This window comes from Alosa alosa, chromosome 2 (genome assembly GCF_017589495.1).
Source record: "Alosa alosa isolate M-15738 ecotype Scorff River chromosome 2, AALO_Geno_1.1, whole genome shotgun sequence".
Taxonomy (NCBI): domain Eukaryota; kingdom Metazoa; phylum Chordata; class Actinopteri; order Clupeiformes; family Clupeidae; genus Alosa; species Alosa alosa.
Genome location: NC_063190.1, coordinates 4,309,160 through 4,335,445, shown reverse-complemented (window position 1 = coordinate 4,335,445; position 26,286 = coordinate 4,309,160). Strand labels below are relative to the sequence as shown.

Here is a 26,286-nt window from a genome sequence, read left to right as displayed (position 1 = left end):
ATATCCCTACGCCCCTCCCTACCCTCCCTATCTGTGTGTTTTTTTTTCCTCCCCTAATGCGTCTCTCCCTCTCTCTTGTCATTCGTTTCCTGCTTCTCTCATTCCATGTGCTGTTCAGCTTTTTATATCATGCGTCCTAACAAAGCTTTTGAGTCCCTCTCTCCCGTTGCTTCCATCTCATTCCCTAGCCGTTCCTCTCCGGCGGTGCATGTACTGGCATTTTAGCTCTACAGCTTTTACTTTTTGTCTCAATGTGGTCATCTGTAAGGCTAATTTGACTTAATATGTTCCGCTGTGGAGCCACTTGGGACTTGAGAGAACAAGGGGAAAACGTGGGAGATGTATAGCATTCGACACTAGAATTAGTTTCAACTATTTTGTTTATGTTATTTTTTTTTTCTTTTCTTCAACATTCAACATGAATTATGCCAGATTCATTTGTATATACTGTATTACAGCATACTATTATGTTACTTTTTCTTAAACAATCGCTGTGCACCTTGTAATTTCTTTTAAATGGAGTGATATTTCCAGCCTCATTGTCAAGTGTTGCGTATTGGCGAAGGGTTAGCCAGCAGTCATCTGTTCCAGTGTGTAGTGTCTGGTTACTGTAGAAAAGTCATGCACTATGCATGTTCAGCACTGGCAGGCCTCGCCTCAACGAGAATTTAGTGTTTTGATGGCAGACAGTGCACACATGAGTGGGAAGGTTGTGAATGCTGAACAGAAGGATATCTGTGTATATTCCTTATAACCTGAGACAATGTTCTTGTTGTTTTCTCCCCACTGTCACAAATGACAGGAATGCATGGCCTTATTAACACGTTTCCAAGTCTCCTAGCTGATGCTCTTTCTCTGAAATGTTAATTTGTTCAGCTGCCGTTCTGTATTGATTTTTGTTTTTTTTGTGCGCGTGTGGTGCTGCTGCCCCTGAGATGTTAGGCAAGCAAATTTTGACTCCGCTTTCAGACATTGACCTGAATTTCCAAACCATCAGGTGTTCATTTACCCAAGAAGTATTCCTCAACATTCAGATGCCTTCCTGCTCGAGACCTCCTAAAACTGTAAACAAACCGAAGACTCGGGAGTCGGAACCAAAGACTGTAACCAAAATGTAGTCTTCCGCATTCAGGGCTCTACAGTGCGCCCATTTCACTCGCACATGCGAGTAAAAATGATGCCGTGCGAGTGCAAAAAAATATTTAGGCGCACTGGTGCGAATGACTTCTAACCATGTCAATGTTTGTCTACAAAATACACCGCAACATCGAGAAGCATTACTGGTGCAGACCATAGAATCACGTCGCGAATGAAGCCTAAAAACTACACCTCCCATCAACGTTAGCAGTTTGGCGTTGTGACTTCGCTAGTAGTCGCTTCTATCAAATCCAAGAGAGCGAGAAAAGCGGAAAGTTAGACTAGCCAGCCAAGATGCAAAGATTGAAGAAATTAGTTCTTCTATCCACCGAATTCATTGGATATAGGAGGAACAGGATGAGATTCTGAGAATGCAGTGAGAGAAGGAAAGGTAACCTAACATGCCTTTAAGCCCAGTTGACGTATTGGCTGCAATATGCAAAATATAGCTGTAGCGAACCGGGACAAAAGTAGCCTCCCGTAATACTCCCATTTTATTCAAAGGTAGAACGCTACTGACAACTCCAGGCTTCCACGCATGCTTGTTTGTTTACACCGAGTGTGTGTAAGTGCAAAACGAAAGTAGGCCTAACGTTTGCCTACTGCCCCCATCAATGCAGATATTTCAAATAAAAACTGAAAGTATAAAACATACATCCTTGATTAGCCTATGTTGCGTTTTGTGGAAGAGAAAATGGACTGTTTTAGTAGTAGTATTAGGCAGTATGCAGTCAGATAGGTCACCATGGGCATATTTGGATTAGCTACAGATGGATTCACAAATAAATAAATGAGCCTACATTTGGCAGGATACTTGATATACAGGCTAAATGCAAATATGGCAATGTATTATATTATTTTACATTAACAAAATGTAGGAAAATAGAACAGACTGAAAATAAAGTAGGCACTGATCTTTAAAATCCTGTTTCCTGTAGCCTAAATGTTGTCAGTCATTCTTAATATTTGCAATTGGTGCACTGGCATGTTTAACTGTTAGCTGCAGTATAATGTTAGATTATGTGTAAGTTAAGTACAGAACTGACTGTGCGCCCAAATTTTTGTCTGTGCTCCTAATTTTTTTTAACTTGGGCGCACAAGTGCTCCTGGAAAAAAATGTTAGTGTAGAGCCCTGGCATTAGCCAGTGTGGTTGATAGTACTTCTTCTTCTTCTTCTTCTTCTTCTTCTTCACTGTCTTAGTGGCTCCCTCCCTCCCTGCACTCTCATTATCAGCTCTACACAAGTGTGCACTGGTGATGAAATGCACAAAGCCTTTCATATGGCTTTCTGTGTTTCAATGATCTATCAATGCTTAAGCCATCCTTACAGCAGAAGACTTTGACAAGATTTGGGAAAGATTCTTGAAGGATTGTAGTCTTTTGAGTAAAGCTTGAATGGGGGGGGGGGGATATTACTCAAAAGGCTACAATCTATTAATAAAAATGAGGAAAGAGGGAGGAGGAAGAGGATACTGGTAGAGAGGGAGGGCCAACACTGTGTCTTGACTCGGGCACAACTGGTGATGGGAGTGACGGCTACTGGGAGCCACTGAGGAAGAACGAGAACCAACTTTTAACCACACTGGCTAAGGCACAATGATGTGCGGTCAGGGTAGGCAGGATTAGACCGGCGCTAAGGGTTTATATTGGAAGTTAAACCTTTTGATGTTGATTGTTGATACACATGAGCGCTAAATGCCCTGATCAACTCTGGGCCTGGAAAAATTACGTTGATTTCCTTGAGTTTCTGTCATGAGTCAGTTATAATAGCGTTCTTCTTTGGGAACTATAGTAAAAAAAACTATACGTGTTTTGCAAAGCAGCCTGAGGTGTGTACAACCATCAACAGGCACAAAACACCCACATACCCAGAGCCATTTTAACAATAGGTGGCTGTGGTTTGGTAAGGATGATTGGAGTGATGCAAACAATGACCACTGTGAGTCTAACACAAGATGTTGGGTAATTTTACATTGAGCAAAAAGGTTAGCATCTTTGATTGAATGCCCTTCTTAACAAAAATATCAATGACATTGATTCAATGCCATACTTTAAAAATCAAAAAGAAAATTGTAAGTTTGCGCTACCATTGAAAAAGTTATCATCGAGCCCTAAAACTCAAAGTTCAGCCTTGCTTTTCACCCCACGGCCAAAGATGTGTCACTAACCCCATAGCTGGGCTTTTACCCAAATCGAAACCCCCACACCCTTGAGCCCTGAGCCATGATTCAGCAAATAGGCCAGGCCTTTACTCCGAGAACGAAGGGAAAATTTGCAGTCCACAGAGATTCCTCACTGTGCTGTGCTGTGCTCTGCTGCACTGGGCCAGGCGCTGGGAGCTCTTTGGCAGGCAGAGAGGATATGGCCGCCGTGCCACGGCACTGGAACCGGCTCCAAAGCAAACACGGGCGCTCCCGAGGCCCTCCGCTGCCTAATGAGAAAGAACTGGCCGGCCCAGGTTAGGGCCAGGATGGAACGTTGCGTAGCGGTGAGGCCTGCAGTTTCCTCTCACAGTTCAATAGAGATTAATTCGACTGAGATATTGATACGTGTAGCTCTGCTTCTCTCTATCTCCGTCTCTTTTTCTCTTCCACTCACTCTCTCTTTCTCTTGTGTCTCTCTAGCGTGTCAGATTAGTCTATCCCTTTTCCCATGGCAGCTGAGAGAGTCAGTCTCAGTCTTTTAGTCCTGTTTTCCATTTGTATCGTTCTCTGTCTTTGCCTCCTCTTATACTGCCTTTTTTGTCCGATGAACATCTTGGAGAGCAGCATTCCTCTGGTCCATCTGGTACCAGCATGGGATGAGTGCACTGGCCCAGCCAAGCATGTTCCAACACTGCTCTTTCGTGCAACAAGTAGGGGAGGAGCTGTGAATCCTCTCCTGCCAGTAACCAAGCGATGCGTGCTTGATATATTGACTACTATAGCTTTATTTTTTTGTATAGCTGGGTAATATTTAGGAAATGGGAATGAGAGCAACTTTCTTTAACTGACCGTGTCCTCTAGTCTTCTCTAACGGAAATGCTCAGAATGAGTTGTGTTAGTTTATAGCTACAGCTCATGAACAGCAGCTCCTCTACCCACCTTCTTGGTTTTAAACGTTTCGTGTTTGCCCAATTTAAAAGGGGAATGCCAATTTCAATGTGTTTCCTGTCTTCCATCTACTGAACTATTTATTGAAAACATTCTGTATCTTGCAGTGGAGTTTGGAAAACCAACTGAATATAGTGTTGTAACATCAGGACCGGACTTTGGGAATCTTTTAACTGAAATACACATACTTATTTGGTTTGGACAATCCTTTTTTCTTCAAAGTATTCTTGATCACTGTTGCACTGCAACTGCTTTAAACATCTGTGTGTGTGTGTGTGTGGAGATAAGTTGAATGCTGAAAAATGCCCAGAAGCACCGTTGTGTGGACTTTGTGAATCTCTGTACTTTAATGGTGGTCTTTACGATACTGTGCCACTGTAGTGTGAGAAGTGGTACTGCAGTCATTTGTTGGACAATATTGCGGTCATTTGATGGATGACGTTGCGGTCATTTGTTGGACAATATTGCAGTCATTTGTTGGAAGATTTTTTTATCCACAGTGACTTACAGGTGTGATACAATTTAATGATCTAGCCTAATTGCTCTCATATCTACAGTAGTTTGCTGTCTCAGTAAATGCAAATTTGTTTGCCATTGAGAGTCTGTGTGAAATATGGCCAGAGTGGCTGAATCTGAATACACTCAGGGATACTGAGCAGAGTTTTCACCAGCAGCATTCAGCAATATGCAGCAGATATCACTGGTATGTCATGCATCACTGGTATGCCAACGCCATGCATTGTGGTCAGTGTTGGATCATATTTGCATCCATGCATACATGCATTTTTTCCCTCAATGGTTAAAAAGTAAGTCTCTCTCTCTCTCTCTCTCTCTCTCTCTCTCTCTCTCTCTCTCTCTCTCTCTGTCTCTCTCTGTCTCTGTCTCTCTGTCTCTGTCTCTCTCTCTCTCTCTCTCTCTCTCTCTCTCTCTCTCTCTCTCTCTCTCTCAGTCTCTGTCAGTTTGTAGTGAGCAGCTTTGCCTTTTCCGCACCCTTTGAACTCTGCAGAGCCAACAAAGGCCCCATTGTGATCGCACCGCTGGGGTGTGTGATCCGTCTCTCCAGACACCCTTTCCATGTGAAGATCATCAAAGGTTCTCATATTCCTAATCTAATCAGCGTGGGGTGCGTGACCAGGCCACCTCACTCCCGTCTCCGCCTCCTCCTCCTCTCCCCTTTCTTTCTTTGCACCCTCTTGTGCTGTTAACCCAAAGGAAATTGTAGGGCCATAGAATGGAACAACCTGAGGGCAGCCTATCTCCCCTCATTACAATGTAATGAGGCCACGAGGTGAGGTCTGGTAAACGGCTCAATGGAGTTCACTTGGCCATTTATATTCATTTCTGGTATTTAACCTTTTAACACGTCTCTGACCGCTTGTTTGCCTTTAGCCACTAAAACACATTAGTTGAGGTTTGTCTTTGTTTATACTTAAAGCGTTTTTGAATTAAAACGGTATTTATGTGTCACCCTCCCAAGCCAGCCTTGTTTGTCAAATATCATACCAGTTTTATGAATCTGAAGCTAATGCCACAGCAACTAGAGGCGATGAAAGACGGGAAAAGTTGTTATATAGCCTCTCCATTTTAGCAATTGTGTTTGTGTAAATGGCCGAATGGTCTTGGATTTGGTTATTGACGATTGGACAAGGTCAGCTTAGGAATTCGGCATTTTACTACCAAATAGGAACTGGGTAATAGCTTGAGGCTTTGACTGCCTCAGTGCGTTAGAGGAAAGACTGATGCATTTCTTCAGGCTTGATATATCTTTGTGGTTGGAAGTGACGGGCCAGTGAGTGGTGTTTTTTAGATAAGCAGTTGTGTTCAGTCCTACATGTCTGTCTGTGTCTGAATCAGATCAGGTAGAATTAAAAACAAAAAAAAGTTTCAGTATGACCTGAGAGGCCCTCTAATGTGTGTACATGCCGGGCATTCTGGAAAGACAAAAAGCACAGTCAATACAACATCTAGACACCCTTTCCCTGGGAAGTTTGAGACGTTGATAAAGCTTTGTGGACATTTGTTAAACTTCTTAGAGGTTGAAGGTCTATGTAACCTGTATATGCACCTTTGTCATGGGGAACTGCCAGTGTAAAAATTTGCAATCAGAGTCCCAGCTGTACTTCATAGCAAACTCCTTTTTTGTTACAGTTTCAGGATACTCATATTATTGCTTTCCTTTTTTTTACAAAACTATGGCTAACCTTCCTGTTGGTATTCCACAGCAGATAACACGGCCCTCACAAGAAGACAAGTCGGACGATAAAAACGAAGAGGACAAATCTGAGAAATCTGAGAAAAAAGAGGACGAGGAGAAGAAGGAAGAGGAGGAGAAAGATGAAAAGGAGGAGTCCAAGTGAGTGCCCATCTTTTGAGCTGCAGCATAGCATGCATCGTGCACCAGCTGGCAGAGAGAGAGAGAGGCAGAAAGAGCAAGAGGGGAAGAGCGAGGGAGAGAGAGAGAAAGAGAGAGGCAGAGAGAGAAAGAGAGGGGGGGAGAGGAAGAAATAGAGAGGGTGGGGGGCTTTCCCACAGGTCCTGATGGACCTGGCTCAAGTCAGCCTCTGCCTCTGACACTTAAAAGCCAGTTATAAATTGCCCGCAGTAAATGAAAGCATTCAGGGTCTCAGGCAGAAATGTTGAAGTTTTATCTGGGGGGGGATCATCTGCCCTTGAAAGGTTTTAAATTATGCCAGCCACAGTTAGTGTGCAATCCTCTTCGTCCTGCTTCTGTCTGTTTTGACCCAGCCACTGATGGTTTTTAGAGCTCTTACAAGAGTTTCACCCCCCTCCTTACTAAGAGGAATGTTTTTGAAATGGTGTCTAAAATGTTAGTACAGTCACTCACAGTTTATTTGTTTTTATCCGTAATGTTGAGATCCTAGGTCATTCAAGTGGTGATTTTCAGGGCTCTGACCAGAGTCCCCCCCACCACTGCCATTGCCACCAGCACCCATTCACACTATTATTTTTGAGGTGTACGTTTTTGGGAGACACACTCTCTCTTTTCTCTCTCTCTCTCTCTCTCTCTCTCTCTCTCTCTCTCTCTCTCTCTCTGTCTCTCTGTCTCTCTGTCTGTCTCTCTCTCTCTCTCTCTCTCTCTGTGCCTGACCACTGAGATTCGCCTGCTCTCTGCCTCCTTTAATGGCTTCCATGTCCTCAGTTATCCAGGTGATATTGTGTAAGTGCCCAGTCAGCTGTTGGAGCACGCCGTATTTAGTTAAAAACCTGCGTTTGCCAGGAACGGTGCCCTTTCTTTTTTCTGTTTAATCAGATAAGAGCAGCTTCCCTGTAGTCAGACATTTGACTTATTCTTGGAAAACGTAGTGTGGCTCGGAGCGAGGGCCTGTAGTGCATGATGGTGGGGGCTACACCTGGACAAGTTGGTCCACTCCTGCACGCTGTCTGTGTCAAACAGACGGGTTGAGAAAGAATTGCTTCGAAGCCACGAAGTGTACATAGAGGCTTTGAACCACTTTTCGAAAGTTGTGCAGGTAAAAATGAGCTGCGTGGCCCCGGGCTTTGTCTCCCTTAAGGGACCTTGGCAAAGACAGAGACAAGTGTGACGGCGGGGAGGACGAGGACGGGAAGGAGCAGAGCACGCCGCGCGGACGCAAGACCGCCAACAGCCAAGGGCGCCGCAAGGGCAGGATCACCACGCGCTCCATGGCCAATGAGGCTGCCTCCGTGGTGTCCGAGGAGGTCCCTCCACCCCCACCTGAGCCAAGTAAGAACCACCCCCACCCCACCCCACTCTCACTCACACACACACACACACACACACCACACCACACACACACACACACACACACACTCCTCCATGCCCATTTTATAGTAGTAGTAGTAGTAGTAGTTGGCATACTTTGAGTGGGTCATCAGTTGCCTCTGCTGACAATGCCATGAGAGGCAGGGATCTCTCTTCTGGAGTTGTTTTCCTACAGGGAGGTTACACCGGCATTTAACTGAAGCGTGCTGTTAGCTTAGTGTCGGTCTAAATATGCAATTTGCAAAACAAATATATGAGAATTATTTTGTCTACATTTCTGAAAGGTCCCAGGGTTCATTGTCAGTTAGGACTGTTGTTGCCCCTGCATGATAGAGGTGTTTGTATTGATCACATGTCTACCTAGGGCTCCTTGTTTAATAATGGTTTTACCAATCTCCAGGTTTGCCTGAGCCTGTTCAGCCACCAAAAACTGAGCAAGGTCCCAAGACTGTACGAGAACCTGCCAAGACCGCTCCAGTGACCATGGATAGAGGTATGGAAGCTTCATGCTCTACTCCTTTTTGCATTTGGTTGTGTAAGCTGCCTATGCTTAATAACAATGTTGAATGACCTTTCCTTTTTTACACTATCTGAAAACGACATTTACAAGAGGCCAACATTTAGCTGTTGATGGTTGTAGGAAAGACGACTCATTCAGGTGACCAGGCCTCCAAATGGTTGTTCCACTTGTTTTGAATGTGCTGGAGCCTTTGCCCTTTACACGTCGTCCCTGTGCAAGGTAGAATAGTTCCTCTTCATGTAGCTCCCAATGGGTTAGGCTTTGAGAGACCGGGTTGCCAGGCAGCCGCCCTCCTCCCTCCTCTCCTCCACCACCCTCCTCTGGCCTCCTTCACTGGCACAAAGGGCTTAGGGTTTGTGGGTCTCCATGGTAACCTTGTGTCTCCCAGGTGGGCTTGTTGCCATGCCTACTTACTGTAAAAATGGTGGTGGGTAAACTCATTGACTCGAAGAACTGCTTTTCAGGCTAGGTAACAAGTAAATTGGTGGATTCTTTTTTTAAAATGTTATTTTGATTGATTCAGTTTTTTTGGGTCTTATGTCACCTCTTATGTACTCAAGCCCAGTTTTGTCTTTCCTGTCAAAGACTCGGTTTGTGGAAAAGACTAAATTGTTAATCAGAGACATAACCTAATGTATTATCTTATTTAATTTGGCCAGCTAAGCTTCAACAAGACGCTATCCTACGCTTTATTTTTTTTGGTCATATACCGTAGTACTGCAGTGGAGTTTGTTTTTTATGTCTCGTTTCATATTGAATGTTTCAGTGGATAAAAGGCGGTCCTCAAAAAGTGTATTGCTCTGACATTGTCCCCATTGGGCACATCAGACGAGTGTGGCACCATCATGCCCAGCTATGGCCGCTGTCCTCTGCTCACCTCGGTGTCCTCATGCCATGTCGGGCCATGCCAGGCTTTCCCCACTAATATGATTAAAGCCATGCCATTCTCCCCCCTGGTCAGTGTCAGATCTAGTAATGGTCTGTTGGACTGAGATGCCTCTTGGAACTGGGACCTGACTTGAAGGGGACCATCTGCCCATCTTGTCCACTTGGGTCATGGCCAGTGGCAGGGATTCAGCCTAGTGTGTGTGTGTGTGTGTGCGTGTGTGTGTGTGTGTGTGTGTGTGTGTGTGTGTGTGTGTGTGTGTGTGTGAGACTGCTCGTACGCGTACCACATGCACGTTTCTTTCTGTGTGCGTGTGCATATACATATGCATGTGTCTGTGTGTGTGAGCTGAAGATTGGGGTGAAGGATGTGCCCTGGCCTTTCTTGCGTCGCGGACGTAAAATGAGGACAGAGGCAAAGCTGTGCATTGTGCAGTCATCTTAAGAGGCCTAAACCTTAGATGTCGCTCAGACTTGGAGAGTGTTGTTTTCCGGGAGGGAAAAGTTGTTATTTGTTCCTAGGTTTGAGACATTGTGTTCATATCAGATCAGATTGAAGGTATCAATGTATACACCAACAAAAAATATGACTCATGCAAATATGTGTGTAGTGTACCCCTTGGTTTTTAAGCAGTTTCTGGAACATCAACAGCAGTCCCTGAAACAGCTGTACTCCTTTATGTCGGTGTGACATTATTTGTGTTTTGCAAACAATGTTCTTTGTGTTTGATGCTTTGTATAGAAGTCTGAAGCTTTACCAGTGCCAGTTTGTTTCCGTATGTATCATTTCAATGTCCTAGCATCAAGATGTGTATCATATAGCCGAGGCGTTGCCTGTATACAGCCCTGTTATGTGAGCTGTGTGGCCCGGGGATCAGGGGTTAGCAGGTAAAGCAAACAAGTCTCCAATGAGCCAGCAGTGCACTGTAATATTTATTTGAGTAGCTTCAGCAGCCTCGGCCTGGTCAAATACGTTCCGTCCAAGATGACGTCTAAACAACTGTGGATGGATCAGCTCATCCCAGGGAACAAATTCACATAAATGTCAAAGGTTCACAGGGTGCTATATTTGTCCCGATGCTTACTCAGTGTCGAGGAGTTCAACGGAGAGGGAGAGCGAAGAGTTGTGGAAGGCCCTCTTCTGGCTGCTGTGCAGAGAGAGCTGAGGGGCTGAGAAACACCAACAGCCAAGTTGAGGGGATGTTATGGAACATGCAGAGGGCTCAGAGTATGTTAATCTGTATGTGAGTGAGAGAGAAAGAAAGACTGTGTGTGTGTTTTGAGAGGGAGAGAGGCAGAAAGAGAGGGAGTGTGTTTGTGTGTGTTTGTGTGTGTTTGTGTGTGTGTGTGTTTGTGTTTGTGTTTGACAGAGAGAGAGAGAGAGAGCACGCTTCTGTTTGTTCAAACCCTTTCCCAAAGACGGAGGTGGTGCTCACCAGTGTTTCAGCCGAGATCAGCTGACTGGCCCTCCCCTTGTTGGAAAGGGAGGGGGGGGGTCAGGCGTCTGGTTGGTGCGGCAACGAAACGAGAGAGAGAATGAGGGAAAGGGTAGAGAGAGAGAGAGAGCGAGAGAGAGAGAGGCAGAGAGAGGGAGGGAGAGAGAGAGAGAGGCAGGTCCCAGCAGCCCCTGAATGTAAACAGATTATTAGATTAGGCTTCGTGAGGAGGAGGAGAGCGTAGTGCAGCCCAGTCTCTTGTGCAGGCAGTCTCTCGTTCTCGCGCTCGTGCTCTCTCTCTCTCTCTCGTTTGCTCGCTCGTGCGCTGACGCTGACTGCTCCGGCTCACTCTCTCTCTCTCCCTCTCCCTGTGATTCTGCAGGAGCTGTCGAGAGCGGAGAGACGTCTCGCTGGACTGAGGAGGAGATGGAAATAGCCAAAAAAGGTAGGCCTCTTCAATTCCACTCTCTCTGCCTCTTGCTCTGTCTGTCAATCACGATCGGTCTTGTGCCCTCACTGGCATGCTGGTATAGCTGCCCCACCCCCTCTCCTTCTTTCCCCCCTCCCCTTTTCTCTTTACTAACATGCACTTTGTGCATCTTAGGCCACAGTAAGCCACAGTCGAATGCCACAGTTGAACAAACTGCCTATGACGGGTTAGGTCTCCTTTAAAGGCCTGAGATCTAGTCATTCCAGCATTTTGTCGGGACTTGTGGACTTCACTGGTAGACGCGAGTTTAGCTTTCTTTTTTCAAAGTCTTTGTTTAATGATCTAAGAACTGGAGCACGTCAGTTTCTCAGTTTCTGTCGGCCCACTTGAATGTCGGGGAACATATCTGGCTCTTTGATCTTGGGCAACAATGGCTCTGACAGACATATAGTGGCGGCTAACCCAGCTTCACAGCTGGACTGCAAATGCAAATGCAGTTGTCAGTGCAACTGATGCGAGACGAGGCCTGCCTAGGCAAATGGAGGGATGCATTTCCTAATGAGCCATACTTTTACATCGGCCAGCAACAAGGTCATCCGCGGGCATCCATCCTTCCCTGCTGTAACTTAAAGCACACCTCCCAGTGGTGGAGCCCTGAGGAGTAATGAGGATGATGCTGAATAGGTGCTTGAAATGGAGACTTGCCACAGATAGGTGACTGCCCGCTGCTATGCGTACTTTCGCTCCGTAAATCGGGCCTGAGTTTTTCTACCAATGGCTGTGTATATATACATAACAGTCGTTGGTTTCCACCTCTTCCTCCCTGTGGCCCTCTGCAGGCTTGTCCTCCCACAGGGTGCTCAGCCTGATTATTATGGTTGTGCTGGCTGCTGCTATTCTTGCAAGGCCAGATGTTTATTCTGATGGATGTCTAGAGACAACTATAGGGGAACTTGGCGTGGATCTGATGTGGGAATGATTTGACTGTAAGCCGAGTTTTGACATTTTCTAAAGCAGTCTGAGGCACTGAAGGGAGGGGACAAAGTCTAAGGGGTTCGAAGTCTATTTGTCCTTTTGCCAAGGCGGGGAAATCCTGTGAGTATGACCTTGTTGGTGGCATATCTATTAAATAACAGAAGCAAAGTTTCCCATAGAGGTGTTCTTTGGACACCATAAGACCATATGGATGCAGATTTATTCCCAATGTGTGAGGCTGTAGATTGGCTGTGTTTTTTTCTCTGGGATAGCAAAGCTGCTGTTTACTCTCACTCTCCAATTGTTTACAGGTCTCACGCTTGTTTTGTTGTTAACGTCTGTTGTTGCTTGTATTTGTTTGATGAAAATGGTTTTGGCTGAAGGATATGAGTGGGTTGAAAAAGCCATAGAACATAAGAATGTCAGCCAATAATGTTTCTGAAGTGGTAGCATCTATCTGCCTTGAAAGCACAAGCAACAACGGGGGCCGCTCTGGACTGCTTCAGAGGGGAGTGTGGGATGGTATGCGGTCTCACACACATGAAGCTCTGCTGCTTTGTGCACTTTCACACACTGACACAGCGACCTACTCAAGCGCCCAATGCACAGCTAATTCCAAGAAGTGAAGCACGTGCACACATGCACACACACTCGCATGCATGCCTCTACTTATAAGAACACGCTTAAAAGGCTGGAGGCTATCATTTCATCTTGTTCTGTTTGCTTATGTGATTTTTTCAGAACTTGTCATTAGTGGTTTACAGTGTGTTTGTATTATAACAGAGGGTGAAGTCACAATGCTACACCTGTTGCCGTTCTCCTGTGATGCTGTTTACAGTCCCTCTCCTTAGTCACTGTTGCTAAAGAAAACTCTGTGAGTCTAATGGACTAATCCCATGTTAAGTGGAGGACGCACGTCGTCAACATGGCTCTCTTCAGAATTCCCAAATCCCAAAACTTCATCAACCCTGTCAACTGTAATCATCAGAGATGTCCTCATTACCGCCCGCTGATAAATCAGCCACACCTGTTGGCACAGTCTAGCGTAGCCAGTGTTAGCTCCATACTGTTTCACCAGTGTGTTAGAGGACCGTGCCGAAGGGAAGCAATGAGCATCAGCAGTCAGTGGCAGCAGGCACTCTCGAGGAATGACACCCTCATGTCAGAGTTAGGCTAATGGGCTACTGCTTCCCACTGTGCACCCTAAGCCCCTTTAAAGCTGATTGGGAGATTATATTCTGACAGGTTGTAGGGTGAAGGAGATGTGCTGGGTGTCTAAGGTCATGGGTCTGGAAGACTGGTGGATTGTTTTTCCAGTTGCTTCGAAGAAACTGGCCTTGCGGGAGTACTCGGTAATGGAAAAGATATGCTAGCTATCTTTTTGTTTTTCTTTTTTCTTTTTTCCTCCTTCCCCCTCCTTGTTTCTTTATTTTTTCTTTTTCTTTTTTGGCTCTTCCTCCCTTTCTCTCCCACTTTCATAACAGTGCAGTGATCTTTCTCTCTCCCCTCCCTCTCTGTCTCCCCCTACAGGTTTGGTTGAGCACGGCCGTAACTGGTCGGCTATTGCCAAAATGGTGGGCACCAAAAGCGAGGCTCAGTGCAAGAACTTCTATTTCAACTACAAGAGGCGGCACAACCTCGAGGAGCTGCTCCAACAGCACAAACAGGTAGGCGCTTAAACACTGCTTTATTGTCGATGTGCTGTTTTTTTTGCAAATGCTAGATTTGGCTTTAGCCATAAGGAACAAGCTGTTCTGGTGTGTGTAGTCATTTAACTGTTGTGGTTGGTTTCATTTTGATATATCGGCTAAGGGAGGCCGTGGGACTCGGCCTGTTTTCCACTTAAGACCGAGGCCAGCCCCACAGCTTTTCCTTCTGGCTTAATCACCTGAGAAAAGCCTCAGCTCTGTGTTTCCATTACGGGTTATTGCATCAGGGACATTAGCACACAGAGAGAGCTTGCCAACTTCTAAACGCTCACTGCCGCACATTAGCTGAGTGAGTTAATCTGTGAGCCTCACACTGCGGCCATCCTGACATTGACACTTATTTTAAACATGACCATTGTGAGCTTTTTGTATGTTGTCAAAAATGCTAATGTTTATGTTTGCTAAGAAGATGCCAGCTACATGGAGTTCTGATTCTAGAATTTTTCTTCTTTCAATTCTGTGTTCCTTCATGTTCCATTAAGACCTCAGCTCCTTGTTGTTGCATCCTGTTACACGAGTGCATATCCATCTGGGTTATTGATGGGGCACAGAGTCCAGTTCCCCAGTTTTGGTCTGTTACTCAGTACCCCTACATTGACTACCTTTAGCATTTTGTGAACTGGTTTCAGATAAAAACAGTCGTTCCCATTCCTAAGGATTACTTGGGGTGGATTTAGTTCATTGTGATTTCAGTTTCCCCATTTTAAAGGATTCTGCCCTTGTGACTAGTTTAAGAGGTCACAGAGGACACAGAATAATCAGATTAAACGTGGAACTATTCAGCATCCTTTTGCAAACCTTGAAAACCAAACCTGGAATGCACTTTTACACTTGCTTGTAACAGAAAACAATGAAAACAGTTCCCCAATGGGCCACTTATGTAGACTTGTGTGTGTGTGTTGCTGTTGTGTCCTGCTCTGTGTTCTGACTCCGTGCAACCCTGGCTGTGCTGTGTGCAGGAAAGGCGGGGCCACAGAGGGGATCGGGACGTGTCTCAGAGCGAGAGCATGACCTCCACAGCCTCCGCCGCAGATGATGACGAGGACGAGGACAACCCAGAAGATAGTGAAGGTGAGGGACCCAAGACGTGCGCACACACACACGCACACACACGCAAATATGTTTTACTGATGACCAGACATTATCTGCCGATTAGTACCAACATGCAGCAGACTTAATGCAGACAGATGGCAAAGGTTTGCACAGACATGCAAATTTACGATTGGACAAACATAATTTACACACTGTCACACATGTGTGTCCTCAAGTGAGGGGACCTGTGTATAAAACAGACTCTAGGGGAGAATATTAACCTCAAAAAGAGGACTGTTTGTCCAAGGTCCTGGTCTAAGCTACATCACATCAAGGTCAGCCTCTCTACGATTTTTTAGGAACAGAAACGTGTATAGGCCTTTAGAGTGGTAGAAATGCCATGTTGGTATTTAGTGCGTAGTAGTGGGCTGTAGCATTTTTGTGAGCAGCTTAATAGTTGAGCATTTCACATGCTCATTATGATTACACGCTGGCACGTCAAATCACAACAGCCACAAGAAAGATTCTGCAGCCGTTTGAAATGAATGACGCTAAGAAATGCGTCAACATCAACAACAAATTGTTGTTGCTGATGTTTGACCTATCTGCTGCAAGTTTGCACTTGACATAAATGCATCACTGACAAAAAGGCTTTTAATGTCTGAGCTTTGTTATTAAGACAAACAGGTTTACTCTAATTAAAGTACAACACAAAGTTCTGTTAAGAATACCTTTTTATCAATACATATTGGTTTTTCACCCTTTTCACCCTTTCACCTGATTCCTCAAATTTGCCCCAAAACACATAATGGAGCCAGGCAGGTCAGGAGCCTCTTGCCTCCCTCTGTCTGTACTTTTAATGAGAGCGAAAAGGGATCAGATGAGGAGAGGTGGGAAGGGTGGGGGGCCGCGTCGAGATGAAAGATCTCCACTAATTCTGACTGCTGGGGCATTTCTTATGTAAGTGTTCCCTGGCTTTGAAGAGTCAAGAAAGCGTGCTGCAAGGAACACTGTGCCGCTGCCTGCACCACTCGTTTGATCTGGCGGCTGCCTCTGGCCCGTACCTCTCTCTGGGTCTCCCCCTCCTCTCTCTCTTTCTCCCTCTCCTCTCTCTCTTGTCTCTCCTCTCTCCTGTATCCCTCTCTCTCTCTCCCTCTCTCATGTATCTCTCTGGCAGTCTCTCTATCGCCTCTCTCCAGCCTTTCATCCGTCATCTTCTCTCAGACTTTTTCTTTTTTTCTTGCCATATTTTCAATTGGCACTTGCTGTCCATTTTATCTCTTCTGCTACCTCTCTGTGTATCTTCCTTTATCATACTCACACCGTAGACAAGGGGTCTCCATGTTCTTTTGGAACTTTTGCAAAGATATGCTTCCATTGGCTACACCAGACGAGCAAGTTTTTTCCCCCTTTACTGTCTATGCATGCGAGCAGCGTGTATGCTTAACGCAGCTACAATTTGTGAGGCATCACCAATATAAATTTAATGTTACAGATGTATGGCTACATACATTCTTAAAATGGTTCTGGTCTAGACTTAAATATCTATTGAAAACTTCACAATGGAGCGTGTTTTTAGAGCGTTATCTGCAGGCGACCTGTTGGCTATTTTTAGAAGGTGCTGGAAGCCCCTCATAGCTTAGATCCTCACGGGCACCGTGTTGGAGACCACTGCCGTAGACCATCACACACACAGTGTCATCACATCTATATTTTATTTTTATTTTTTTTCCCAACACCCTTGTATGGACTGACGTAAGCTGGCTGTTTGGGTCTTGTTTTGAATATTCAAATAGGGGCTTGCCAGAGCTGTGTGTGTGTGAGACTAGACTAATGGCTGGTTGGCCGCCGGCTGTCTGGTCCTGGGCTGTCGTCAATGTCTGCAAAACCTTTTTGCCTTAGAGGTCACAAGTCCCAGAGTCTTAAAAAAGAACAATAGCATATTTCCCCTTTTTATGTATTTTTTTTTTACTCCTGTTTGTATCAGCATGCTGTTGTTATAACGTTATAACTTTTTTTTTTTTTTTTTTTGGCTGCAGCCAGCTCGTGGAAGTGAACTTGTTAGCTCTTCCTCTTACAGCACTTTTGGCTCTTCTGAACAGAAGGGAAGGAGGGAGGGAGGGAGGGAGGAAGGGAGGAAGGGAGGAAGGGAGGGAGGGAGGGAGGGAGGAAGGGCGTGAGAGGTAGAAAGGGTGCAAGGGACAGACACAGGGGAGGTGGGGGAGAGAGCAGAGGCTTCTCCCTACTGCTGGCACGCCGCTGATACTCTATCTTGTGGATAGCTTGACTCTGCAACATGATCTAAGGCAGGTGGCAAGCTTTTGCTGTGTGTTTGTGCGTGTGTATACGTTTGTATGAGATGGGGTGGGCGGGACATATGGGCAGATCCAGTAATGTGTTGGATGTCACTTTGCCCTACTTGCTGTCACAGTGAATATTCTTTAATCGTGTGTTGTGGATCATCTGGTGCCAGGTTACTGTTTGGTGTTTTTATTGCAAAGTTAGAGGCCACTTTTTCTTTTTTTCTTGTATCTTTTTCTGTCGGTTTGAAGAGCAATAACCCAAATTGTTTTGTATAGCACATTGCTGTGATGGCTCAGTCCTACTGGATCATACATGAGTGCATGTTAAATGAACCTAGATAACTAACAGCAGAATCCTTTTTTATAGCATTGACCTTGGGAGGTGGTGGTTTTGTTCTTGTGTCAGGAAAGTCTCATAACTTACATTATGATGCCCAGCCTCCAAACTTTTATAGTTAATAGGTGGATTGGTGCCCAAGCTCATGACCTGCTGGTGATCTTGGTGCTTTGGTTTGTGTCTGTAACTGTATTGGAGGTGTTCATGTGACTGCAAGTTCAACATTGCTGCTCTCTTACATTACATTCACTCGTGTAGAGTTCAGGGGAAAGGCAACCGACGCGTAACAGACACTAGGATGGACATATCCGCTCATGTTATTGCATCTCTCCCCCTGACCCCATGACAGGTCCAGACAACAGCTCCGACACGGAGAGCGCTCCCTCTCCGTCTCAGGCGGATCCCTCCAAAGCCGGCGGGATGGCCGCGCAGCGGGACGAGGACTCCGCGGCGGCCTCGGCCTCTGAGCAGGACGCCTGCGCCTCATCCAAGGGCCAGGAGGTGCCGCCGGACGAGCTGCGGGTCAAGCTGGAGAAGAGCCCGGAGGACTCCAGCGGCGACGTGCCGGGAGCCCAGGAGGAGCGCGGCCGCGGTGCCGGACCCGGCGGCTACGACGCTGCCCAGGTGCACACCAAGAGCGAGCCCCAGGACGTGGAGATGAGCGGCAGCGGCGGCGTGCAGGTGAAGCTGGAGCCCGAGGCCAAGGAGCGGCTGGACAAGCACGGCGAGCACCCACACTCGGACAACGACTCCAGCGCCACGTGCAGCGCCGACGAGGACGTGGAAACGGAGCCCAGGTGGGTGATGCTGACCCGAGATCCCAGCAAGCCACACCTCAGCAGCATGCTAGTCAGACAAGTGCAGATGCATGTAGTGATGCCTTGTCAGTGAATTGCATTGAGATGCTGTTCAGCATTATCGTAACCACAACCTTGATGTAATAATGATGTATTTTACTATTAGATAGGATTAGTTAGTTAGAGTTAGTTACTGACATAAGTAGTTACTAAGAACTTGCTGTAACCTTTTTTTCTTGGGTTTCTTATTAAATGATCCTTTAACTGTAATCACTGTGCCAATGTTCTGTTAATCGGACCACTGAGATTGGGAGGGTTTCCAGCTGGGATAATTGCTCCGTCTGATTGCACCCTTCCACCACAAAGCAAGGGCTCACATAATTTTCAGTCTGAGGCAATAACAGTTTTTGTAGTGATCGATGCGGCGGTCTCCTACAGTTGTTTTTTAAAAGCAGATAGCAAGAGATCCTCCATTTTGTATGTGCATTTGTAAGCAGGTGCTGTTTTTCTCTGTGTCTGGGTCCAGCTTCCTCACCCCACTGTCTTCTCTTCTCTCTCCCTCCTGTAGGATGTACGACAAGCCGTCTATGTTCAACCCCACCGGCTCGGTGTTGGTGTCGTCTGCCATGCCATCCCCACTGAACATGCAGCAGCTCCAGGAGCGCGCCGCCGCCATCCCACCCATGGTCAGTTTCCATAGCTACAACCCCCACAGCTCCATCAGATATGCGGAGCGACTGGGAGGAGGGCTCAGGGTTCAGAGCATGTCGTATGTAGACCACCACCCCCACCAAGTGAGTTCAGACCGCATCCCACCCACCACCATCAACCCCACCCCCCACCACCACCACCAATCATACCAATCAGCCTCAGCAATGCACTGGTGGTTGTGTGTAATACTCTGTGCTGATTTTGTCCAATCTTTGCTTCATTAAACAAATCTAGGTATGGCCCGAGCTGGAGGTATGTGGTATAGTAAGGAGAACATAAAAACATGTATCGCTGGGGATACAGCAATCATGGCATCCTGTGAACTATGATTGTGCATTCTGTGTATGTAGCCATGTGCTGGGGGTGTTAATATTGCAAATTGTCCGGTGGTCTTGCAGGAGAAAGATCACTATGGTGGTGGGCGAAACATGCTATGTAACTGTTGCACTGTCAGTGGGCGGTCAGTATTTTGCTGGGCCAGTTTTGTGTGGGGATAAGAAAAGGCTTTTCTGGAATGGAATGTCAGCTCTGGAGAGTGTTTATTTCCATCTTACTTAACTTCAGTACGCACATTGTGCAAACAATTGGGATTTTTAAGTATGTGTTTATTCTGTGCCTTTAATATTGATGGATTCCCATCACTATGTTGATGACCTCTATTCTGATGTGGGGTTTTGAATGTGACCCCCCAGGTGCCAGGTGTGTTCGGCCCTGGCGGCGTTCCCCATCTGAGTGCCTACAACATGTTCCAGCACCAGATAAAGGCGGTGCACGAGTCGGCGCACCAGGACGACAAGCAGCGGCAGGACCAGGTGGATCTGGAGCGCAGGCCCCGCTTGGCTACGCGCAGCCCCACCGTGCTCGACCGGGAAGGTGAGAACCACTTCAGTGCAAATTCCAGTACCAGGTTATTTTGCAGGCGTGTTGGAGTAATCAGTATGTCGCTGCCTGATGGTTGGCCGCCCCAGGGTAGAATCCCCAACAGGCCATTGTAAGTCTGTGTGGCTTTGGCTAAAAGCCTCTGCTAAATACCAGTCAGTTTAGTTTACTTTTACTTTAAAGGTTGTATCAGCGATAGCGGGGATACATCACTTCTGTTGATGTTCAAACAAAACAGAGAGCTAGCTCGCTACTCTCTCCCCCTCCCTCCCGATGCAATTAAAACTCTCCTATGGCGCATCTCGATCTTGGGTTATTGGTTAAAACACTTTATTTTGCCTTTGAGGGGTTGCCAACCCTTGTTGGTAGCAATTGTTTTTGTGTACAAATCTCGGAGCCTAGACTGCCTACAGAGACGCGGTTTTTTTGACAGCCTGCTTATGGGGCAGGCAGCTAGCGGATCGTTAGGAAAGATTAGATGAATGTGATCATTTATGTTTGGGCCTTTTTTTGGCCTGAAATCGCTGATACAACCTTTAAAACTCAAGAATTACTATAGCTAACTGGTACGGTGCACAGTGCATAGATTCACTATTTCTTGGCAGTCTATGGTCTTTTTTGTGTAATTAGTGGGTTTTTTTTTTTTGTCAACTTTTAATTCATGTCAATAATTATTTTTTATTTATTTATTTATTTTTTCAGTTAATGCTTTGTAAGCAATGAGATGGCCTCAAGGTGCCTGTTAAAATCTGTTAAAAACAGTCTGTCCTGTCTGACACTTGACTGTTTGAATGTAGCCATGTGTCCCTTTGGCAAAGATGAGTTGGTCTCAGTGGTTCAGGGACTGTGACTCTTCAAGGGTGTTGGAGTTGTGAACAGGACTTTTCTTTGAGCAAAATACAGTATTCATATTCAAACATTCGAAGTGATTTGGCTTTTTAAAATGATGACCTCATTTAGCCTTGAAGAAGGCATTGGGTAAGACTGAATGATGTCCATTTGAAGTGGCGCTTGATTGTAAACTGTGTGCTTTTATCACCCTTGGCAAAGTTTGTCAGAAAACATGACTCAAGTGACCTTCTCAAAACTTTCCCTGGAGTTCTTTTGTTGATATGCACTATGTGGGTGTGGCATAGACAGGGAAGTATCCAATCATACTGTTTTGTATATAACCTAGATAACTGTTAGTTCCTATGCAACCATCACAGATTTATTGATGTTTTTATTTCAAATGTTATTTTTTCAATGTGTTTATAGCTTTGGCCTCTGAAGGGAAATGTAGAATTCAGTTGTGTGTTTGTTTGGTTTCCAGGCAAGCCATTCTACATGCCTTATGAAGTGCAGGATGCCCATGGAGGGGTTGTTCGGCCGGGCACTCCTTACCGCCTCTCTCCTCGCGATCCCAGCAAGGCCTCGCCACAGCCGGACCCTGCGCGCTACAGTGTGCCACAGCCGGACCCTGCGCGCTACAGTGTGCCACCTGGTAAGTAGGGTGCCTGCACAGAACAGCTTCACGTCCGTGGTGTGGTGTAGTATCTGATGTGTATTTCATGCACTGTTTGCAATGAAGCCTTAGCTTTTATGTTAATACAGTTGATGTACAAATGATGTGTTAGACTGAAAACAAGGTTGCTTGGCTGACTTCAGGCACACTTACAGTACATAGGTTAGTTAGTTATGGTCTTTTAGGCCCCCACCATGAACTTCAACGTAGCGCTGCCTGGAAGGCGCTAGGGTTAGGCAAGGGTTAGGGTTAGGATTAAGTGCCTTGAAGTCAACGGTGGCAGCACTGCCTTCAAGTTGACTGTGGGTGCCCAAAAGACCATCAAGCCTTAAATGGAGACCAGGATCACGTTATTAAAAGCCCTTTATTTAAGATCGGGGCGTAATACAAATGAAAAACGCAGTTGTACAGCTGTGGTACCCTGGTGCACTATTTTACACCACATTTGGGTCATTTGTGACTTTCTAGCTTTGTAGTTCCTAAAAATAAAAACTTAAAATAAAATGTCAATGAAGTTTAATATACTGTTTTTGGATATGGGCAACTTGCAGAACTTTTGTGGTCTAGCTAAATACACATGGTTAATGGTTAATTCATTAATGGTTAAAATATCTTTGCCAATTTCTTCGTGAGGGAGCCTTAATCTTCACAGTATTATCGATATTTCAGCCTGGCATCCATCAGCAGAGTAGTTTCATAATGGTTTCGTCATAGGCGAGTTTGCTTCCTTGTCTCTGTGCCAGTGACCCATGAGCACACTGACGTCCCCTTAGTAGGAACTGGCCATGGCAGATTTGCATGTTACGTGTTTATTTTTCAAGGAGAGGTCACCAGAGTTGCTTCCTCTACGGAGGCCACTGTCATTAAGTGCTGCAGTGCAGCCTGTGATTGGTTGCTGCTACCCCAAGTGACTGGCATTTGCACCCCAGACAGCCGGACCGGTTGTGAATGACGTTACCCCACCAGCAGCTTTTTGCACTTTTCGGTGGCGTCATGTCATGTGCGCTTGGCCTGACCCAGTCCCCCTGTCTAATTCCGCAACAATGGTGTGTCTGTGTGTGTGTGTGTGTGTCCGTCCGTCTGTCACTGAAGGCCGCTTGTCAATATTTTATCAGCCGTATATATATTTGAACAAGTGACTTTGGGTCAAGGATGTCACTAAAAAGTAGTCGGAGGAAAGGTGGGGTGAGGTTTTGTCTTCTGTTTCTAGCATGGCCAAGGTCCAGTGATGGCATATTTCTACAAGTTTCCATGGAGAGGTCTACTTTACAGCTGGGCATTTATATTGTTATTACATTATATATATATATATTACATTGTTAAGTTATTCTGTCTCATGAAACAGTTACTCATAAAAATAAAACAATAGCAAAACTGATATTTGTTGAGATTAAGATGGGTAGATTAAGTTGTAGATCACCGGGCAGAAAAGTAAAAGATAAGGGCTCCAGACTTTTAAAAGTGAAAGGTTAGATGCAAAGCACACCAACTAATGGATAGCAGTGAAATGATGCTGCACTATATTATGATGCAGTCCAAAAGAAAGGCAGTGTGAAACCACATTTCAGGCTTTGCTATGCTGAGTCTAATTCAGCCAGATCTAGCCGGAGATTAGCAAACAACAATCTCTCTGCTCCTCCCTCCGCTCTGCAGCCCATGTTCCTGAGCCAAACTGTTTAAAGTCTTAACCTACAGCACCGGCACAGTACAAGTGTGCTAAGGTGTCTGCTATTGTGAGCAGCACTGCCTGGCAGTAGGCCAAAAGAAGAAAATCACACCACAGTCAAGGTTATTGCCAGCGTTCCAAGGCAGGTGTCAGAACACTTAACCATATGTGCAACTATAGAATCCAATAATTTCCTGTGTTTTAACAGTTCCGTGTACAGAGCACATGACTGCATTGTATGCAAATTTTTAAAAAGGTGTTAAAACGAAACCACACCAGTGTATTAACTGCAGTCTCCAATAAATCAGTGCTTTAATCTTCTTAAGAAAGAAGAATGAAGAGAAGAAATGCATTCTCATGCTCCCATGACGATGAAGACACTGACTGCCTAATGCAGCCATACATTCTGAATTGCACAGCCACCAATGGGATCATTCATGCAGACTTTATGATCAGTATGTGTTTTGCCTTCAGTGAAACTATAAGTAATGTTATTTCATATAATAGTTTTGTGTATGGTCCTCGTCATAACTGCACATTGATGAAGGCCAGTTCAATTCGCTGTACTTCTAAAAAGCTGCCTTGCTGAGTGCAACCAAGCAAAGCAAAACAGAGCTGAGCCAGGGCCTGAGTGGATTTCCGTGTCCGCAAGTGAGCGTGACGGCAAGGCAAGACCAGAGGAGTAAAATAAATCTGTCTGAATAAATATTCTACCTCTGCCCCCTCTCCCTCTGCCTCTGCCTCCCCCACCTTGCCCCAGTTCTCCAGCCAGCGCCCAATCAGATGGTCCAGAACCTTACAGATGGGGTCCGCATGGCCTTCCCTCGGCACAGACCGCCCAACATTCCGTCTCCTCCTCCACTCATTCCCACCTCCAAGCCCACTGACAAGCCCACGTTCATCCAGGGGGGCTCCATATCCCAGGTAGGTGCATGCGCTCATCCAGGGGGGCTCCATATCCCAGGTAGGTGCATGCGCTCATCCAGGGGGGCTCCATATCCCAGGTACATGTAGGTGCATGTGCTCGCCTGCGCACGTTTGCCTGTAAACAGATGCCAGTGTAAAGCTTACTCGTCTCCAAAGGAAGAGCTGGTTCAGTAACGGTCCATTTTCTATGGCTAAGTGTGCTTAAGGAGTAAAGAGCGGCTCTTGGGTCGTTTCAGTCTGGATGTTTCCCTGGACGCGTTGAGCGTTTTAATAATAATGTCGTGTGACCACTCTCCTTCTGACATTTGCTCTCATGCCCCCCTCTTCTCGTCTCTCTGCAGGGTACGCCTGGCACGTACCTCCCCTCCCACAGCCACGGCGTCTATGGGCCCGAGGCAGCCAAGAGCTCTGTGGGCTCCATTTCCCTGGGGCTGCCAAGACAACAGGACCCCGCCAAGCCTGGTAAGAGAGAGCCCCTGTTGTTTTGGGTGTCATGTTGATGCCGTCTAATAAAGAGGCCTACAGATCAAGTGATTTCATGTTCGTTGTGCCAAGCTGTCCTCCTGTTTGAACGTTTAACTTTTTTATTTATTGTTTTCCTCTCATGGGCCCCTTCATTCCAGTTGTCTGGGTCGCGCTCATTTTCACTGACACTCCCTCTCTCTGTTCCTCTACTCGCAGTGTCCTACATAAAGCAGGAGGAGTGTTCCCCACGAGGCCAGAGCTCACAGGGCGAGGGTCTGCACTCCAGAGCGCAGTACGAGGGAGTGGTTAGAGGTACGGCCCTTCAGCCTCTATGCCCTGTCGTGTGTGTGTGTGTGTGTGTGTGTGTGCGCAATATTTTGTGTGTAACATGATCTTGTTTGTAATGTTTTGAGCTTTACTCTGGATGTACATACTTACACTTACAAGTAAATCAGAGCATGCAAAGTTATGTCAGTAAAACCCAGAACATGAATTGCCAAATCCAATGTGTGAATTGCCAAACACGTCACCTCTGGTCTCTGGCAGGGGGTCCAATGTCTGCCATCCAGGACGTGGGCATGGCGAGAGGCTCTTCTAACAAACCATCAGAGGGAATACCTTTCAGAGGCTCCATCACACAGGTAGGAGCAACAGTCTGTGATACAAAAGCTTTGTTGCACTCCGTTTTATTGTCAGAAATGACTTTCTTCTTGACTTCAGAATCACCTAGAATCACTCTCTGTCCTTCCCCGTATCCTCCTCAAGGGCACGCCAGCGCTGCCACAGTCCAGTATAGCCGCCGACCTCCTGAAGACGACCATCACCAAACTGGCCACGGAAGAGCTCAGCAACTCTGAAAAGAGTCGGGCAGAGGCCATGAACAAGGGCCATGTAATCTACGAGGGCAAGCAGGGTCATATCCTCTCTTACGATGGTGAGAGCCTGGTGGACATTGCTGGCCGCTTTTGCAACTGCTTTTATTTAGTTATGCATTTGGTGGTTGCAAAAGTCTTGTTGTGCAATATTGAAATATTACTGCTGTGCTATTAAACTTAGTGTGAACCCCTTGGGAAGTTTATTTCTCAATGCACTTTAACGAACAAACATCAGTGATGAATGTAGAATGAACTACCAAAAGCATCCAAAACAGTAGGTCGTTTGTTGAAATACTAATATCGATATTTTTATATTCTATTCTCTATAGCCATCAAAAACCCAAGAGAAGGTACAAGGAGCCCACGCCCTGATCTCAAGCGTCCTTATGACATGATGGAGGGGGAGAGGTCACCCTGGAAGTTATGACATGATGGGAGGGGGAGAGGTCACCCTGGAAGTTATGACATGATGGAGGGGGGGAGAGGTCACCCTGGAAGGGACTCTGTACCCTATGAAGGTGAGGTTGGACTTTTCTGGAGATTTCTAAGGCTGTGTCCTTAGAAGCAGTCTGGCAAGCGTCTCTATGGATACTAATTAGCTTGGCGTGGATACTAAACACTTGTTTGTCCATCCCTGACAGGGTTAATAAGCAGGGCTCTGCCCAGAGATGGGTCTCACCCGGAGTCCAAGGATCGCAACGTTGTCACAGGGTCCATCATGCAGGGTAAGGAATTGCATACAAATTGTGGAGACCTTTTAGGATGACACTTTTTTTTTTAAAAGTACTTTTTCTATTTTCTTTTTTCATGACATAAGTGCTGGTATTGTCATACCAAAAGCTG

At 46.0% G+C, this 26,286-nt stretch overlaps 1 protein-coding gene across 1 annotated transcript in view; it reads left to right on the top strand.

Annotated features, from left to right (window-relative positions):
* Positions 1-26,286, top strand: part of ncor1 (nuclear receptor corepressor 1) — a 71,830-nt gene that overhangs the window by 32,647 nt on the left and 12,897 nt on the right. The window contains 18 exon segments of the mRNA XM_048238101.1: positions 6,452-6,582; positions 7,763-7,953; positions 8,393-8,485; positions 11,216-11,278; positions 13,769-13,905; positions 14,907-15,018; positions 17,969-18,416; positions 18,985-19,102; positions 19,820-20,000; positions 21,319-21,489; positions 23,937-24,100; positions 24,445-24,565; positions 24,785-24,880; positions 25,115-25,209; positions 25,334-25,502; positions 25,773-25,851; positions 25,888-25,961; positions 26,085-26,168. Of these exon segments, the coding sequence (XP_048094058.1) occupies positions 6,452-6,582; positions 7,763-7,953; positions 8,393-8,485; positions 11,216-11,278; positions 13,769-13,905; positions 14,907-15,018; positions 17,969-18,416; positions 18,985-19,102; positions 19,820-20,000; positions 21,319-21,489; positions 23,937-24,100; positions 24,445-24,565; positions 24,785-24,880; positions 25,115-25,209; positions 25,334-25,502; positions 25,773-25,851; positions 25,888-25,961; positions 26,085-26,168 (2,527 nt within the window).